The 20,438-nt window shown below is 35.9% G+C and overlaps 1 protein-coding gene across 1 annotated transcript in view; it reads left to right on the top strand.

Moving 5' to 3' along the window:
* The first annotated feature begins 2,193 nt into the window (after positions 1-2,193).
* The window catches only part of LOC128020138 (collagen alpha-1(XVIII) chain), a 75,398-nt gene continuing 57,153 nt past the window's right edge, over positions 2,194-20,438 (top strand). Inside the window, exons 1-2 of the mRNA XM_052606783.1 lie at positions 2,194-2,357; positions 2,456-2,529. Coding sequence (XP_052462743.1) covers positions 2,347-2,357; positions 2,456-2,529 — 85 coding nt within the window. The 5' untranslated portion in view covers positions 2,194-2,346. The remainder of the gene's footprint in view (positions 2,358-2,455; positions 2,530-20,438) is intronic.

Genomic DNA, 20,438 nt, shown 5'->3' with positions numbered 1-20,438 from the left:
TGTTTAGGAAACCTGTTTGAATTTGTTGCCATTATTTTTGTGAATCAGTTTGATGATGCCGATTCACTTTTGCACCACTAGTGTCAGCAAACACAATTCACAATTCTATTCAGCGGATGAGAGTGAGAATTGTATGTAAAAAAATATTTTTGTTTGGTGCCGCAGTGGCACAGATATTGCACTCTTAACATTTAATAACAGTGATGCCAGTGGTTTACTGTTAATAATCTGTCTGTCAATGGGTTAGCAGTGCTATCTAATAAAAATGGCAAAACAACACTCATCCAGCTTCATTAAAAAAATATTTTTCTCCTTACACAGGTTTCCGCAGTTGTGCAGATTAAGCCATTTGATCAACAATTAAATTTGTTACTACGTAATCTGTTTGCACAAAATATGCAACAATTTAATTCCAAAAAGTATTTCAAAAATGGTATTTGTTAACATTAGTTAATGCGCCATGAACTAACATGAACAAACAATAAAAATAATATTTGTATTAACTAACATTTATAATGATGATTTAAAATATATATTGTTCATTGTTGGTTAATACAAGCTAATGCATTTATTAATGTTACCAATGGGACCTTATTATAAAGTGTTATTAATCTAGTTCACCCCAAAATTTGAATTTTGTACATTATTTACTTGCCTATTCTAATGGCAAAAAATATATATTTTTTGAAGAATCTATTTTTTTTCTGTTTATCTTTTTTTTGAGTCTTGTTTTCTTGAGATCATGACTTAAAGGGGCCATTGGATGCCCATTTTCCAAAATTTCTCAATGGTAGTGTAAAACAACACCTTTTTGTACCCTGTCAAAAACAGCTCTTTTTAGAGCAAGAAGTTTTGTAGCTTTTTCCTTTAAATGTTAATGAGCTCTGCTGACCCCGCCCCTCTCTTCCAAGCCGCTCTCTGAGGGACTGTTTACTTCAGCCACATTCATCATGGAACTTGTTAATTAGCACATTATTAGGAAAGGCCGATTTGCAAAGATTCATTAAAAAAACATATACTCACTTTTTCTGTAGGTTAAACTGGATCATGAATGATTCACATGAATATAGACGCATTTAGGTAGTAGGGGGACCCATTTCCTTCAGAATCTTTTTTTATTAATTAATCCACTGCGTCTTCAGCAGCTCAGATGTTGGGAGTAAATGATGACTGCTATGTTCATTATTACATCCAACAACAAAACACCTCAATCACTTAGGAGACATTCTTTTCTACATCTGCTCCAGTGGTGTAAAAATGGGGGACTGATGACAGCTCACTCAGGGCGGGTCTAAGGTAAGGCACCAGTCCAGTCTGTACTGAAACGCTACTGTCAATCAAACTATTGTGGGAGGGGCCTGTTTTTTTGATACCACAAAGACAGGCATCTGAGATTGGCTCGATTTGAGAAAGGGGTAATGATTTTAATAGATAAAAAAAAAAAAAAAAACACTGAGTGGATTTTTAGCATTATAGGGTGGTTGTGTACACACACTGCCAATGCACATTTCAGTTCAAACAACTTGTAAAAGTGCATGTCTCATCCGATGGGTTAGGGTTAGGGTTAACCCTTTTAAGGTTCTATGAGAAGCAAAAAGACAAAACATTATTTTAATCAATTTGGTCATCCATATTATAAATAGGTTTTGTACTTCTACATCAGGAACTAAAGCATTTTGATACCTCAATAATTTTTTTTTATCAAAATAATAATAATTAAGTGTCAAGTTCTTAAGAAGACAAGTTGTTGAGGTCACAAGAAAACAGGAAAATAATGCAAATAATGCAAACAAACTTATTGGTTGAACTAGGTTAATGACATTTTACAATAAAGTCCAATTTTTTAACATAAGTAAATGCATTAGCTAATATTAACTAGCAATGAGTAATATCTTAAAGCATTTATTAATCTGTTAGGGAACTTGTTAGTTCACAGTGCATAAACTATTTTTTTTTTACAAATACATATTTCAATAATGTAAAGGTTTAAATTAACACTGACTAATATTAATAAATGCTAAACAAGAAAAAAAGAAGAAAAAAAAGAAAGAAAAGAAATCCATGATCTCTTAGGGCTTCCTTACTTGACACAGAGAGCGTGTGGCGTCACAGGGGCTCCGAGTGCAGGTAGGTGGGTTGTCCACTCAGACCAGATAGGCTTTAGGACCCGGAGGATTTCTCCCGTCCCCCCCGCTGCGTCTGCTTCATCAGTGCGGCTCCCGGCTCACTCTCATCAGCTGTGGCACCGGCGCGAGGACTCTTCTCACTCTAAAGCGGGGAACTTTCAGTCACCTTCCAACCACGATCCCATGTAGCTATCGGAGAGGATCAGTTTTACAAACTGAAATGGCAAGAAGGTATAACTGCGAAAGGCACTTTAGAGAAAAAGTTTTTTGGAGAGTATATATGTTTAGGAAGGGGAAGAAACAAAAACATGTGTGGTTCATGGTTGCAGGTGGGTCGCGTTTCTTGAGCTGCTCCTCTGCTGCGTGTTGATCTCTCCGTCACCGGCTGCATCGCAGAGGAGAGGTGAGTACAGACCCACACGGGATGCGAGCTGGACCACTGGCACTTTTTGGAAAGTCGAGAGATACAGACTTTATTATCTGCTACAGCAACTGATCAAATATAGCAGAATGAACAGCATATCGCGTGAAGGACCATTTTGTATTTTTTCTGTTCAGTTTACCTGTTGGGCATTAATGAGGCTTTTGGAGTCTATCTATCAATCTGTCATCTTTTGGTACAGTAAGGAATTGTTTTTTTGCTTGCACACTCGGGCCAGAAGAAGCCCCCCTACCCCAAATAAATAATATATTTAAATATATATTCTATTAAATTAAATGCTTCTTAAAATATTATTTCATTAAACCCATACTATACATACTATTATCTATCTATCTATCTATCTATCTATCTATCTATCTATCTATCTATCTATCTATCTATCTATCTAGTTTTTTTCCTGACCTTATTAAAATATTTTGACAGGTTCAGAGTGTTTTTTTATTTAAATTAGGTCTGTTTAATTTTCCTCTTTGCTATGTTATTAGACAAAGACCTTAGGGCAAAGTTTGCTTACATATTGCTTTCCTCCATCCGGTGTCTTTCTCAGTGATTTTGTGAGAATTAGCCTAGTGGTTTGTGGGATCTGCCTAAACCATACAGTGGTTCTGGAAGTGATGGAGTGTCTTCCGATGTGTACCGTTCTGCCATGACTTAAGTTGCAGACCATTTAATTAAGAAAAGGTCAGTACAGCTGTCATGTGTGGCAGGCCTGAAACCGAGAGAACTAAGAAACTGAGAACCTCTTTATAAATATTTGATTGACAGAGATCACTGTTGCTGTTGTTACATAAAAGAAGGATAATAGACTTGCATCAAGGTTTGTGGGTGTGCCATCTGCATTTTTGATTGAGGCAGTAAAATGCTTGAGTTTTTCATCTCAAATAATAGATACCTGCCTCCAAACTTCTTTCTTGCCTCATAGTGGACTTTTCTTTTGTTGCACCATCGTTATGTCGCTCTTTGACTGATCGTGGCCTGAGGCTGCACAGCAGGCCGGGGGAGAACAGCTGTAAAAGGACACCCAACTGGGATATTTAATCGCTGAGTGAAATTGTGCATTAAAAATCACAGCAAACAAGGGTTCCCACCTGCTGTATATGAATGCCTAAGCAATAGGAGGCAGGAACGTCCTGTTGAGAGCTCTGTGGTTGCATATAACAATACACTTTTACCCAAAACAAAGCTTTCTCCGTGCTGTGATACTTGGAGATCAAATAACCTCCATGACCTGTTCTCTGTGCAGTGCTTTAATAAGACCAACTTTTTAAAGTTACAAACCTGATGTAATATTTGAAAATGGAATAATTTTACACAATAGCTCTATAAACATTAATATTTACTATCTTATTTTAATCTGGCAATAGGTGATGGAATTTTAGTTTGTATTGTTTTTGTGTGTTATTATTAATTATTTGGACTTTGGTAATTCCTCTTTGATTGCTGATTCTTCGCAACTTGTTAATTTATTACATAAATCTCTCATCTGTTGGATTGATGATCTCATAGCATTTACATTCCCTCCACATTAGCTTCAGAAAATAGCATCATCTTTGTTTCGCATTTCCATTATTTATTGTTGGAAATTTGTTGATGAGGCTAAAAAGGGTGAATTAAACATGATATGGCATGATGACTTTAAATAAAATTCTGATGCTAGATTTATTTTATTTAGAACTACCTAAACATGTTTTACTGAGTCCTTTGAACACCCCACATGCATTAACATATGTGTTTAATCATATTTTAAAATGAATGCAGTGCCATTTTCATGACACACATAAAACTAAAAAAAAAAAAAAAAAAAAAATTAGAAAATGTCCAAAATTTCTGGAATATGTCCAAAATTGACTGGAAATGTTACACCTTTTTGCAACCCTACACAGTGCAACTTAAAAGTCCCTGAGTTTATTTATTTTTTATACATATGATTTGTGGTATGTTTGATGAAAGGGTGTGATCCATGTGTGAAGTGTGGCCAGAATTCCTGAAGGTGAATGGCAGTGCTTTTTTAAAGGAAAAGTTCAACCAGAAATTAATTAGGTTACACTTTATTTTAAGATGTCCTTGTTACAGTGTAATTATACATTTAAGTAATATATATATATTAGTAGTATAATAATAATTAACTACATGCACTTACTATATGGTTAGAATTAGGGTTTGGCTTAGGGTTATTTGCATGTGATTATGCATAATACATTTTTATTATAATCGTAAGTACATGTAACAAGGACACCTTAAAATAAAGTGTTTCGTCATTATTTTCAGATTTGCATGCTTTTAATGGTGCTTGTTTTTCTTTTCTGAAACTTGGCAGTTAAAATCAACAGACTTTTTTTTGTGTGGACTGCAACTTTCCTTTTGCATTACCATTCTTTTAGAAGAAACTAAAAGTGCAGAGGGATGTTCTTGATTCTGTCCTGGTTCAGCAATCTCCTATGGTTTCAGAAATCCAGTTTTTCCAGTTGATAAATAGATTCACTTAAAGCTGAGTCTTTCAACCCACTCAGACTCTAGTGGGGGCCCATTTCTCTGGTTGAGAAGTGTTGATGCAGTGATGTGAATTTGATTTTTCTTTAACCCACCTCTTCTTTTCAAGGGGAACAGTGGAGACGGCATTATCCTGTGAGCTGAATGGGCTGTATTTAACCCACTTTGTGAGAATGGAAGCCCTTGGGATCAAGAGATGGCCAAAATGTGTGTGAGAATGTGTATTGGTGCACTTTTCATGTACCTCATCAGTACAAAGAGTCTGGATTTGTCATTAAACTGGAGGCATTGTGATCTGGTAACAGATTTACAAAGTTGCCAAATAGATTAATAGCTCTTAATTAATTTTTTTCCCACTGTTAAAAAGGAAATGAAAGCATTCCAAACTTGTCTATCTTTAGCCATTGCATGTGTTTTTGCATTTGTTATGTTCTCACAACATTAATAATAAATTAATAGTTAATTGGTTAGATATTATTAGTAGCAATTTATTTGAATTCAGGTTTTCTTTAATACAAATTAAGGATCTAAAATTTTATGAGAGGAAAACTCTTAAGATCGGTGGTTCTTAAATGGTTGTCCTTCAGGACCAAATTTTATTAACATCAAGCAGTGACCCAACACAAAATTGTTTATCATCCAAAAGAAAACAAAAAAATGTTCAGATATTTGGAATGCACAGAGAATATACTTCCTCTCCCACATCATCTAGCAAATGATTTGCTATTTTTCATAATAATGTGTTTAGCTAGACAAATTGACCCATGCAGTGACCTACATTATATGCAATGAGGCATATCTCGAACCTCCACATGACAAAATATATACCAAAGATTGAAAGTTCATGTAGAAGGTTTGCCTGCTGTGCTGCCTGTGGCTTTTTGTCTCACTAAATTTGAAACCTATGTGGGCTACATATGCAACACAGACTGGGACTTTATTGTTTGGCAGAGTCCAGCAAAGTTATCTAACATTGTGGTGATCTAGGGTTTAGGTAAGGTATAGGTCAAAATGACTCTTTGTTTGTTAATTAGACAAGCAGTTATCGACCAATGAACTCAAAAATTGCCAAACAATGTCTTATCAATATTCTTGCAGATTTGCTTTAACTAGATGCATGTTTTGGAGATGTGATACTCTAGTATGCCAGCTAAAAGGGTGGGGACCACACTGATGAATAGGAACGGACTGCGACACATCTGTGTTTTACAGCACAGTGTTGTAATCTATTTACAGTAATCCTGCAAGAACAGAGGGTACTGCTAACATTCAGTGACAGGAATGAGAACATATGTTTCTCCTTAATGCTTGGCATTTTTTACATTACCACACAATAGTTTAGAGGGGTTAAAAGGGTGTGTATTATAATAGCATGATTAATGTCCGAGATCTAGGGCAGATGAGATCAGGAGTTTAGTATTTGTAGCAGGTATGCAAGTTAGTGTTTTGTTTGATGTATTTAATTTAGAACCTAATTTGTTTATTATGCACATCATTCCTAGAAAATAATCACAACCTTAAAGGAATAGTCCTCCTAAAAATGAAAATTTGATAAGTGTTTACTCACCATCATGCCATCCAAGATGTAGATGAGTTTGTATCTTCGTTGGAACAGATTTGAAGATTTTTCGCATTACATCACTTGCTCACCAATGGATCCTCTGCAGTAAATGGGTGCCGTCAGAATGAGAGTTTGGACAGCTGATAATAACATCATAATTTCTCACGATGAAGAAACAAACTCAAATACAACTAGGATGGCCTGAGGGTGAGTGGTTAACTATTGGTGAACTATTACTTTTAGCAACTTGTTGTTTTTTTTTGCTTTTTTTTTGCTGGGTCACCATTTAAGCTGGTTTCTTTAACTTTATTGGGCTACAAAGTTGAATTGCTCTTTGTTTGTTTGGCACAATGAACTATCATCTGTTCCACAAGTGCATTTGTGTCCTCTCAATAAAAGCAGGTGTGCGCTGTGGCCATTCATGAGGTCAAAGCTGAAAGGTCTTTCATTTTTGTCCAGTACCACAAATGCAGCTCTGTCTAAATAATATCTTCCTGAGACAATTAGGTCTATTCTAAGTGGTGATTTAGTGAGCTTTAAACCACAATTTAATTCTAGAATATATTTGCAGACATGTACTACTGGCTCGTACTACTAGATATTTTGCTTTGATCATGTAGCATGTCTTCTTTCTTTTCAGGGTGAGGCTGTAAGCGCTAGCAGCTGTTGTTTGTAATTTTTTTGTGTGTAGCATCTGTCCTTGGTCTCTGAACCTCTTGCTCTCACAATGAGCTTCAGCAATTTAGTGCCAAAAATCAATAGGAAAACCATAATTACAGCTCTTGGGTCATGAAAGGACGATTTGTAATGCTCTTTATAGACTGCACCCTACTATCGTCATGGCTAATAGACCACTGAGAGGCCCCTGAGTGCTCCTGAAGTCCTTCCTGCCCAGGTTGAAACCCTTACTTTTTTCACTTCCTTCACCTGTAATTGTGGCAAAAGTTTACCTCTATAGCATTATTTGACAAATGACAGGCCAAAGGGTTCTGTACACCTCTCAAATTCCACCGAAAATGAACCTGTGGTTTAAAGGCGTTAAAGGCAAATAGGAAAAGTTGGCTTTTGGTGAAACTGCATTATTATAAATATTAATATAAATTGCACATACTGTGTAATAGATGATGGATTGACTTCCTATTTGGGTTTTACTGACAGTTTCTTGCTTTTGCAGTTGTGGAAGAAGTTTGTGTTGATGAGGAAGGGTAGATTGGTGAGGAGGATGGTGTTATCTTTATTACTGTCGGTTGTCATTGGTGTAAAGTTGCACTAAAGTGGATCTAAAGCTGGTTGGAAAGATTTCTGGCCTGTCGCATGTAAGCCAGGAGGAATGATGCTTGGGAGATGTCATGTCCTTTATTTAATGTAGCTTTTGTAAAATGTAACGGTTTAGTGTTTTTATTTTATTTTATTTTTTTTTTAAATTGGTACTGTTATTCAGTATGGATTTAATTAATTCTTAGATTTTTTTAAAAAATTGTTTTATATTGTAAAATTGTTCAATATTCTTTTGAACTTTCTATGCATAAGAGTATCCTAGAAAAATGGTGTCCACAAAAATATTAATCCAAAATATTATTATTATAATTTTATTTATTATTGGTAATTAATGAAGCCTAGGGCCAATTGAAAAGAATAAGTCGTCTTGTATTTTTCTGTCTACAGTTCATTTTCTTTCTTCTAAATGACAGCTGGCACACGAATACTGTTTTGAATAATTGTTCTCTATAACAGTTGTTATATGAATTGAATAAACTTTCAAGATGATCATTTTGATAGTGATTCAGTGAGAATTTCATGGCATGCTGACGTGATTGTGTGTTTTCCAGGACACCAGGACTGTGGGATTATAGCTTTATAAACAATTCTACATTTTTTCAGCCTTTTGATCAAAGAACCATTGTCGCAAAGGACATTCAAAATGTTGAATAAAAAAAATAAAAAAAAAAAATGTAAAGAAATAATCAGATCAATTAACAAATAGTTTGACTTTTTGAAAAAGATGATTAATGAGCCATTTTAAGGAACCTAATTACCCTATCAATTTAGAAATCTAATAAAACTGAATTCATATAATAAAAAAAAAGTATAATATTGGTTAATTTTAAATATAAAACAAAATAACATCATAAATATTCAATATATCTCACAACCCTACCTAACACTTTTTTTCTGGCTCTTGACTTTTTTTATCAATAGGAGTTAAATGAAATATGATTGTGCAAATAGTCATCTTGGCAGTAGGGTCTGCCAACAGGAAAATGGTTTCCATTCCTACCAAGTGTAGATTTGTCAGGCAAAAAGCGTTGTTTGGCCCTTGTGTGAGAAGTACGATCCCCTTACCTGGCACTTTATCCTCCCACCAGCTTAAGAAGTGTTTACATGTCCCAAGTAACAGTCTGCTGATCGCAGGGCTGCATGAAATCCAATACGATGTCCCACGAAATCCATACCACTGCCTTCATTCTCATGAATGAAAGTAGGATTTGAATGACCACCACTGTACACCACACAAGACTATTAGGGCAAAGGCCAGTGAACTGATACCTTTAGTTGCTCTGAGCATTTCAACATCTATTGCTGCTCCATATATGCTTGTGAATTTTCTTGATATGGGTTTTTTTTGTGTAGATTTTCTGTTTATAAAATAGGTTTTTAATGCTGGTCACTGTCAAGTCTTCCTTGATGTAGCTTTTGAAAGATGATGTGTGGAATTCCCTCCTTTCATTAATTCTTTCACCAACTGCAGTCCACGAACAGTTCTCTGGTTTCACCCCACATACATCTTTCTCCCCAATGGTGTGAAAGACATCTGTCCCCTGGGCAGGGGTGATTACCATCGAGAGCAGTGGACTTGAGAACAAAACACAGATTTGCGGAGGTCCTTTACCCAATTCTGTCTCTCCTGAGAGTTCTGGGAGTGGGGGTTGAGGTCAGATATGGGAGACCGTATCATTCATGTTCTTTAGTTGTCAGAGGAAGAATGCAATGAGACTTGACACTCTCGAAAAAGGCCCTCTCGAGGCAGGTGCAAAACCCTGTTTTCTATAGCAACACCTTTTTCTATAGGAGCTCACATGAAGTGGCATTAAAGGATCCTCTCCGTTCTCACTGCTAGTGTGGCTCTCTTCTTTAAGTTGATAGCTAGAGGCGTGTTAAGGCATGTACAAATATTGAACCAATATTGTGCTGTGAGCATTTTCTCCCCTTCTCTGATTTCAGGAGTGGTGAGTCAGGGTTGTGTGGGATTTGCTTGGATGTATGTTTAGTTTGAAAGGAATTTGATTTATATGACGACTGGAGGGATGTGTTAAAGGGATAGTTCACCAAAAATAATAATAATACAAATATATATATATATATATATATATATATATATATATATATATATATATATATATATATATATATATATATATATATATATATATATATATATATATATATATATATATATTTGTAAAAAATGGTAGTGTATATATTATTTGACCTCACAAGCCTTGAAATATAGTACATGAGTCATTTGGATTGCTTTCATATTGTTATTTCATGAAAGTTTCTGTACTCATTGTAAATAAAAAGAGAAGAGTATGGAAAATAGTATTCATGTTTTCAATTGTGTCCTGCAGAACAAAAAAATAACGGTCCCTTTAAGCATGTCCATAGATGCCGAATCTATTTATTGAGATGCATAAGGATGCATCTAATTTGTTAAATCCAAACAGACTGCAGTGGCTGGAAGCAAGTAGTAGTTTTCACTTTGTTGATCGCATGGGCTTGGATCAGCACAAACGCCAAAGCATCACTTTGCTCCGCATGCTTGGAGACCGCAACTGTCCTGTCACTGAGCTGGAACTGAAACAGTGTAGGAAGTCCTCATATTCTTCTCTGTAATGTAGGCCAGATGGCACATTGCCATGCTTTGAGACATTCACAAAAAAGGAGGGGAATTAAGCCAATTGTGGAGTAGTTAGAACATTAGAGTAGTGAAAGATTTGGCGGTCCATTCCTTTAGAAATCTATGGAGTTATCCACACAAGCAGCCATAATTTTGGACGAGTCAACAATTGACTCACTTGTTAGTTTTTTTTTTTCTTTTTTTTCTGAAATTTCCCAAGCTGCTTTGCTGTACAGTAACTTGAAGTTCATTGAAATGCTTCAGGTTTATAATGCCTTTATGCACCAGTTACCCTGGCTACGTTTCTGCATGCTTGAAAATTACCGTTTAGATAACAGGTTGCATGATATTTGAAGTTTTCCATTACCCCAAATACAGTGGTTTTAAGCCAAAGCCTCCAAATTTGGAGTGTTAGATATTTTTTTTCTACGTCCCTTGTAGTTATAACAATCTTTTGCACTGCTTTTCCCTGTGTTCTGGAATTTTATGCAACTGATGTCTGTTTTGTCTTTGTAGCTCAGTTTGCTAATTTCATGACTTCTGAGAATTCCAATAGATATTAAATTGTCATCTCATTTACTCTCTAAACTAAAAGTTGTATGTTTTTCATATGCGACTTGAAATAATCAGAACATGACGGTACTGTGATATGTTTAAGGTTTGTGTGTTACTGGTTCATAAAAAATGGAACTTAAAAATGAATTCCTAATATACAGGCAGTTTTTGTCAAAATATATATCAACAAAATTTTGTAGGCTGTAAAGTGAAATACACTATTATTATTATTTTTTATTTTTTTCATTAATACTTTTATTCAGCAGGAATGCATTCGGTTGATCAAAAGTGTCAGTAAAGGCATTTATAATATTATAAAAGGTTTCTATTTCAAATAAACTCTGTATTTTTAACATTCTAACATTCTATTCATCAAAAAATCCAAAAAAAAAAAATTCTTCACTATTTCCAAAAAAAATTAATCCGCAAAACACGTTTCTTAGGCACCAAATGATTTCTGAAGGATCATGTGACACTGAAGACTGGAGTAATGAGGTCAGTCTGAGTTTAGGCCTGTAAGAATAGAGAGCTGGGTCAGGTCCATGTTAGTACCTGGTGCTGACTGATCTTAAGATCTTAAGGATGTCAATTTATTTACAGAGTTATTGCATGCTCCCCTGAGGCAAGTGTCACTCCAATTCTCAGAGAGATTTTTCCTCCGATTATCATTCCTTTGTCCTTTTGTATCTTGAGTCGGGTGGCTAGAAATCTTAGACCCTCTTTGGAATCGTCTCATGAAAAAAAAATATGACCGGCGGTCTCTTTTCAGTCTGCCTGCCGCTAATTGCTTCTGATGTTGCTTGAGGCAACACGTCACCCCTGTGATAACTTCATTTCACAGGATTACCATGCCAATTTAAGAAGGTTAGGTTATGGTTACATATGAGCATCTAGAGATATGTTCGCTTCGGAGTTCTGTTTTATCAGTGACTTAGACTTATCTTAATCATTCTTACAAACAAGCAAAAAGGTCACAGTCAGTCTGCTAATCCTTAAGTATTGGCTTTCTTTAACACTCAGTCACAGAACAAATGGGATTAATTTTGTTCCCCATGCCGTGGAATTTCATGCCAGCTTTGAGTCATACTTTCAAAGAATTTGTTTGAAGTTGTACGGTGTGCATAATATCTGGGGTTTTCCATAAAGCATAGGTGGCATTATGTCAGTGTGTGTTTTGACATGACTGGGAATCTGTTTTGTGTGTTTCTATTTCATAGCACTACTCTTTTAGTTCACTCTTGTTTTGTATCAGTGAGTGAAGCTGTTTTGATCCTAAGATCATAAAGTTATTTTCATTAAAGCATGTGTATACCAGGCCCACATAGTATTGTTTAAACAGCTCCCTATGACAAAACGCTATCTACATCTCTGCTGGTGATTCATGAGCCTGGCAATGAACAGACAGCAGAATCAGAATGCAATGCTCTGACCACAACCGAATGTTGGAGTGTTTTTATTTCACCATTATACATAATTCATACAAATGCCTGCTTCGACATGTGAAGCTGCTTTGAAACAATCTCTATTGTATAAAGTGTTATATAAATAAAGATGACTTCACGTGTTGCATGTACACACATTATTCAAAAGTTATTTCATGTTTTGAAATAAGTCTTTTATGCTCACCAAGGCTGCATTAATTTGACCAAAAATACAGTAAAAAAGAGTAATACTGTGAAATATTAAAATTTTAAATCATTGTTTTCTGTTTTAATTTGTTTAAAATGTAATTTCATCATGTGTTAGCAAAGCTGAATTTTCAGCATCATTACTCCAGTCTTCAGTGTTACATGATCCTTCAGAAATCATTCTATGCTGATTTATATATGAATATATGAATGTTGGTCCATCACATCATATTAGGTGGTCCATCACACCAAGGAGTTTGAAATCTGGAATAGACAAGTAATTTGTACTATATTAACATGAAAGTGACATTGACATAGTATGTGATATTGGTAATCAAGCATCCAGTGACTGTCTGACCACTTGAAAAGGGATCACTGGGCCAAAGTCGGTTTTCAAAAGAAATCAGTATCTAAACTGTGGGAGCTTTTCTAAGTTGTTAATAAATAGGCTTGACCTAATATGAGGTTAAAAGGCATTAACATGTCGGCCTGATTATTATTGGAAGTAAAATTACAGACAGTGAATCATTGAAAGACTGAACTTCTTCTTCATCTTCCAAAAAAAAAAAAAAAAAAAAAATATATATATATATATATATATATATATATATATATATATATATATATATATATTGTGAGCTATGCCTCTAACTTAAAGCAACTGCTTAGTTGAAAAACTCACCATCTTTTTTTGTAGTGAAGACACCATATTTATTTTTGTGTGGCAATTTTGTACAGTAGCTTATTTTTATTTCTTTTTTGATCATAAATCAAAAGGGAGGATTTGACATTTGACACATTTGTCTGTGTCCCAAATCTGTGGTAATGCTATTGACTAAACATATTGACTTTTCCAGACCACATTATGTAGATCACCTGTAGATGGATTAAACGATTTGTTATTTATCCTATATCACAATTTATGTTAACATCACCATATGGAAAAATGGGACGTTAATGTATGTCCCTATCGTTACAATGCTGTGTGTGATAAGTCAAATCAGTTTTACTCGCTGATTGACAGGGGAATGCCAAGAATGCTGGATGTTTGGTTCATGTATCAGTGGATGCCTACAGAAAAGTGAAGCTGTGGGCCCCTATTTCATTAGAAATGACTACTTACAGGAATTTGAACAGGCACTAACATACTTTAGAGATCTTAAAATGAAGCATCACCAAGAAACAACAATCAGATGTTTTACATGGACACTTGGTTTAGAAGACCATTTTAGTTTTGAGATTTTTGCTAATGACAGTTTTGTGCCCCCCAAAAAAATGCTAAAGTGATGTCTTATAAACCTAAACCAATATAGTTACTGGTTAAAAAAAAAAAAAAAAAAAAAAAAAAAAAAAAAACATTCATTAGAGAGAATCATTTCATAAGTCATAAATTTGCAATCACAGACCATGTGCTTCTAGAGAAGACACTGGTTTTGTGTTCAGGTACATTCATGTTAAAGACTTAAGCCCAGTTCAGTTGAATTCACCATTGAAGCCAAAGCTTAAAACCGGTCCTGTTCTTATCAGTAGAATTCTGTGGAGCATTGTTGTGTGGCCTTACCTTGTCAGGTGCCAGGGATTAGGTGTATTAAGTACAGTCCTCTGAAAGTGACAATAGCAGGTTTGTTTGCATCTCCTTAGAGGATCAGCTGAGCTCCACTTATCTATAATCTGTTCCACACCAAACACACATTTTTCATTCACATATAACAAATATGCATTTCCTTTTACAGTTTCTTGAAGAATGAACATTGCTGTGGATAATGTTTGTTAATGGGTGTTGTACTGTTAGATGTTCATGGTGCCTTCTAAAATACCATTAATGGGAAAAATCAAAGATGGCTTTGAATGTATCCTTCCTGGAGAATGCATTCCCACAATGCATTGCAATAGGTTCAATTTAAGCTGTCTTTGTAGATCGAGGTTTGCAAGGCAGTTTACTATTTTTGTCTTGAATCTGATGTTACCTCTCTTCCTTGGATTTTATATAATAAGAGTCAATATATTCATAGAGCAGCGGGGGGAAAGCATGTCATCACATGCTTAAAGTTTTGATGGACAGCCTTTGCTCAGTCTTGAAATTTTGTATCATTTGTACCATCAACTGCATTTTTATGTTAAGCATTCTCTGATCATGGTGCTCACACCCACAGAAGGCATTAATAATTTTTTGTTCTTGAAGGATGCATGTAAATTTATACTTCTAAATTAAAACTGTAGGGCTGGATCAAAATCTTGGTTTATTCGAATATTTGTTCGGTGGGTTGGCATTCGATTTAAAATTTTGAGATTCAAATAATCTTCCTTTTTTGTTTTGTTTTTTTTGAACACCTGTCATCCCCCGCGAAATGGTCTTTATGCGAGCTTGAATATAGCCGTTTTTTTACTATCGAGCTGAATGGTTACAAGGACTGTCAGGTACAGTTACAGTTGCATTTCCACGTGAGTCTGGTACTGCGCGGCACAATTACAAACCGTTCTCGGCCCAGAATTCTCAGCATGGTTAGACAATTGTGCTTAGCTTTGCTGTTAGAGTGCATGTGCATGACGTCGCCGCTCTGTAGCCTGGCTAAGAGGAAGCACTCTATTTGATCAAACAGCCAAGTAAACCACTATGCTACGTTCAATATAAAAAAGAAAAAAATGTCCGAGACCGTTTGGTCTGTGGAGGAAACATTTGTGCTTATTGTTATTATACCCTTCATCACTTTTTTTTTTATTTCATTTTTCATGTCAAGAGTTGTCTTTTGTTTCTATTATTGAACAAAGTAAATATCAGATAAAAAAGGAGTTACAAAAAAACAGATATATCTGATCATCATCCATATTGCTGTTTATACACCTATATTACCAAGGCAATGACCGACGCATTTGTATTGCATTCCAAAGACTTCCGTTATAAGCATGACAGTGGAAAATGAAACCGTATCCGTGCTGACTGCCCTGGATTGGCACGGAATGGAACGGTTAAGCAATGAGAACCATTCGGCCCGATAGCGGAAAAGCAGCTTATGAATTGCCCTTGAGTGAACATCATGAATGTCATGATTCAGTTCATCTGGAAAAGAAGACAAAAATGCAGAAGACCTCAACTTGTGTGGGAGGACTTTTGTTCTGTAGTTTATTAAAAGTTTATAAATTCTGAACCTGTCATGTGTCCATATTGCACCAAAATGTGACACTGCACTTCTTTGGGTCTGCCGCAACACACCCACCACACGTGAAGTCATTGGATGAATGGGTTCTCGATATTATATAAATGCAAACAGAGATTCCTGCCTTTATTAGAGAGAAGAATATGTTCAGCCCCCTCCCTCCAATGCTTCGAATATTCGGTGTTGATTACTACCAATGCTTCGAAGCTCAAAAAATGGTATTCGGACCAACCCTAGTTAATTGATCTAACTCCATTAGCAAATAGTTTACAATTTTTTTAAGTATAAATTCACAGGAATTTTTTTTCCAATATACACTACAATTTGGAAAATACAGCTTGCCAGTGGGGTTAAGAAATACATTAATTCAAGACATATTTGCTAAAGGATGCCTTGCAGTGTTAAATCAGTATCAAATACTTCTAAAACTGCATATGCTGTGGCATATGACTTCTCATCATTATGAAAGCATAAGCTTGGGAGCCTTTAAGACGCTTTAAGTATGGTGGAATAGTTGTGAACTCCGTAACCTCACTGAAAATCCATGGCGTGAGTACCTGTTTCTAGGACATTATGTAAAGGATTAATGCAAGTCCTGACCCTCAGACTGAATTAAGTTTGACATTAATTCATGGTTATGTGAAACCTTTGGTCAAGAGAAGGCAAGTAATTTGAATGAACAAAGAATGCTGGTCGAGACATTTTAAGTCTCAGTTTGGGCACTGCGATTGGCATAAAAAAAACATTGTTCACATATTTGTTTGGTTACCAGAGTATTGTCGGGATCTTTTATTAGATGGCAAATGTTAGGGAATACACTTCACTTCTTAAAATGTGTCTGGGCTGCCAGGAGCTACAGTATGAAAATCTCAATGGATGTGAATTGTGAACTAGACATAGTCTCATAAAAATATTTGCAGGAGTCTCATTTTTCATGATATCTTATTCAGATTTGAAATAGAAACTCATGAGACATGTGACTTTCAACCCATTACTTTTCTAGATTGCTCCAGGACTGATTTCATGTATTTTTATATCAAAAAAAAAAAAAAATTAAGTGTTAAAAAAAAAAAAAACATTCAAGGCACTTCAGTGTCTATAACTTTTAATATTTATGAGCATTATCAAATCTGGTTGATAAAAAGTAAAGCCCAAAGGGTCTTCTTTCCTAAGACACCGACATTATGTTTGTAACACACTGAAGTAAGACACTATTACAATTTTAAATTAGGTAGAGCACTTTCAACTGTGAGTCCAATAATGTCTGTGTGCGGGTCTTGTATTTTTGCAGAATTGTTGTGGAACTTTCTCTAGGGGCCAGAGGGAGATACGTGTTGACCTGACAGTGAAGGGAAACGCGAGACTCCTAAACTGTTATCCTGTCAGGTTTAGCTCCTCTCAGCCCAACAGCGGTATCTGCCCACATTCCTGCCATGCATTCTGTTCGCCAGTCTGCCCTCTCTTAAAGCACTATTCTGTTACACAGCATCATCCAATACATCTGATCTTTGCTAAACAGAATTTTGGACAGTTACTGAGGAACTTATTTAGCCGAATTCTCAACCACATGCCAGCAGCCAGAATGTATCAATGGTCATGGTTACACTACATAGAGGCAACTTTCTCCCCTGGCTTGTGTTGTATATCTCATCACCAATACTGTTATCTTGTGATGGAAATAAATCTAATTGGATTTGGAGCTAACAGCTTTTCATGTTTCTGTCGCAGGATAGAACTTCAAAGTGAGCAGTGCTCTGTTTTTTTGGGATGCTTTTCAGACTGGGTTTATATTTTTCCAAAGTTTTCAGGTTAATAATTTAACCTGAAATTACCCTCCAAAGCAGAAACAAACTTGAGCAAATGCAATTTGTGTGGGAAACATGCTTGGGTAGAAAACAGCTTTGTATATTTCTAGATTACACAAATCTCAGTGTGTCTGAATTCTGTGACCTTAGATCACATTGCATTTCACGCTACTGTTAAACAGTTTTTATATCATTTTCCATTGGCTGCATGTATAATAACCAAAATTCTTTGAAAATCCACTTGAGCATTTTAATATGCTGCGTATTTGTAAGTCTAGACCTGCAAGAATTTTAGATGTTTTATTTGTGTTTCTGCTTCAGTAAACTAACAACGACATTGGAATAATTTCAGTGAGTCATTTCAAATCTGATTGAACAGTGTTGGCAATTTGCATTTCACATATTAGCTATTTAGCAGTTATTTAAAGTAGGTTTTCTGTTCTTTTATTGTTTGATAAATGATTCATATAAACAATTTTTTGCATTTTGAATTTCTACTTAGCAATAGTGGCTTTTCTTTGACTGGAATTTTTTTTAAGCCATTTCAGAGAAAATATAAAACATACTGAGAGATTAAAAATCTTCAAATCACTTACACGCCTATACATTTCACATTTACCTTCGTACACTGGTGTGTCTGTCATTATGTGTACAAAACAACCTTTTCAGAAATATTTTGTTGCTGTAAATATCTAAACGACTGTCCTGCCTGAACTGCAGTGAGAGTGTTTAAGCATTTTCCTGTTTCTTTGTGCTCTAATCAAATTATGCCTTCTAAAGTCCCTGTTAAAAAGTGTCTCTTGTGTACCCTGCGGTTGTTTCTTTTGTTTTATTTATTCCTTTTATGAAAGATGCATTGTTTGAAAAGGACACTAAGAGGTAGAGAGAGAGAGCGAGAGAGCAAGATACCCATTACCTTTGATAAATCCCCTATTCTGTGGGGGGCCTGTCATACAGGGGCCTGATTTCTGTCCATTCTGGTGTTGAACAAGTAGCTTTATATTCCTGCTGATTCATCTCTGCTCCCCACCACTGCTCTGAAATGCTGGTGTGTAAAGGGGCTGAAGCTCCAGCAAAGATCAGCATGAGAGGCCACTGCCCACCCCACAGGGTCTCCTTAGTAAAGTGCACACATCGTCAGGAATGTGGCATTGGACAATGAGTCCCTCTCTTACCTCAGCACCAGACTGACTCTCTAAAGCATGCTCACAGTCAGGATGCGAAATCAGGTTGAATCCCATGAAGTCACTTTTGTGAGCTTTAAAATGAGAAAACCTGCTTCATCCACCAAGCTTGGCACTCTGCTTTAACCTGTCCTAATGTTGTTCTTTTTGTCTTTAAATGTTGTATCTATTTCTAATAACCTATCATTCTCTATGTCTACTCCAACCCCTTACAATTTTTAGCAACTTCACAAAAAAAAAACTTAGAAACCACTTAGCAACAGCAACCACTCAGTGCACCTAGCAACACATTAGAAATCACTCAGAACACCTAGCAGTACCCAAGCAACAACCTGGTTTTCAAACTTTCTCTCAACCACTTGCAACTCGCAACTTTTTAAAACACAATAGAAACAACCTAACAACATCCTATCAACTCTGAAAATAGCATTTTGAAAACCTTAGCAACTCCCAAGCAACTACTTTAGCAACAGTTTAACAGTGCCCAAGCAACCACCCACAACACCCTAGCAACCGTCTTGCAACTTGAACCACCTTAGCAACACCCTAACAACCACTCAGAACACCTAGCAATAATCTAGCAACCACCTGGCTTTCAAATATTCTCTCAATCACTTGCGACCTCCTAGAAACTTCTTTGAACACCATTGAAACAACTTAGCAACACCCTATCAACTTCTTAATAAAATCTTTGAAAACTTTAGCAATTACCTAGTTACCACCTGTTCGCTGATTGGAAACTACTAGGAAAACATTTTAGCAATAGTTTAACAATTCCCTAGCAACCACCCACAATATCCTATCAACTGTCTAGCAACTTGGAACACCTAAAGATTGCTTGACAACACCCTAGCAACCACTCAGAACACCTAGCAATCATCTTGCAACCACAGGGATTTCAGACATTCTCTTAACCACCTGCGATATCCCTAGCAAACACCATAGAAACCACTTAGCAACACCTAGCAAATTCCAACAATAAAACTAAAACCAAATCTTGAACAGCTTAGCCTAAGGCCCACACAATGAAGAATTTGAACACAAAGTTTTTATAGGAACGCTCGACTGTAGGAGTGGCCTGCTGGTGAATGCCAAGGCAAACAGCCTGGGAAATCAGTTTTTCTAAACCTACGAACAGGAATAGCTTTTTATCTGTCTGCCGGCAGCAATCTAGCAGATGGTATTGTTTTAGTTTTAGAGCCTTAGTAAAACTAAGGAACTAGAAAGCCATGCAAGGTTTTTTTTCCCTTTCTGAGATCATCAATCTAAAGTTTATTTTTCTTTTTGTGTGTTGGCCCTTTCCTTTCTTTTTTGTCTCTTTGGTCTGTAAATAATGCCCAGGTTCAATATGATTTGAACTCTTTTCTTGCACTTTCTTTCTCTTTTTTTTATTTTTATTTTTTGGCATGGCTCTTTTGCTCCAATGGGATAATTAAGTTGGAAAGTATTCTCTTCGGGGGGTCTTCAGAGTTGGAATAGAGGAAGGGCAGAGGCATTGGATGTTTGTGGATCTCCTTTGCCAAAATTTTGTTTCTTTTTTCATCACTATAGGCTTAGTTTGTTTTGTCTAGCCTCTTTAAGTGGTTATAGATGG

Source organism: Carassius gibelio, chromosome A9 (assembly GCF_023724105.1).
Source record: "Carassius gibelio isolate Cgi1373 ecotype wild population from Czech Republic chromosome A9, carGib1.2-hapl.c, whole genome shotgun sequence".
Lineage (NCBI taxonomy): Eukaryota > Metazoa > Chordata > Actinopteri > Cypriniformes > Cyprinidae > Carassius > Carassius gibelio.
Note: the sequence above shows the minus strand (reverse complement) of the source record. Positions and strands in the feature narration are given on the sequence as shown.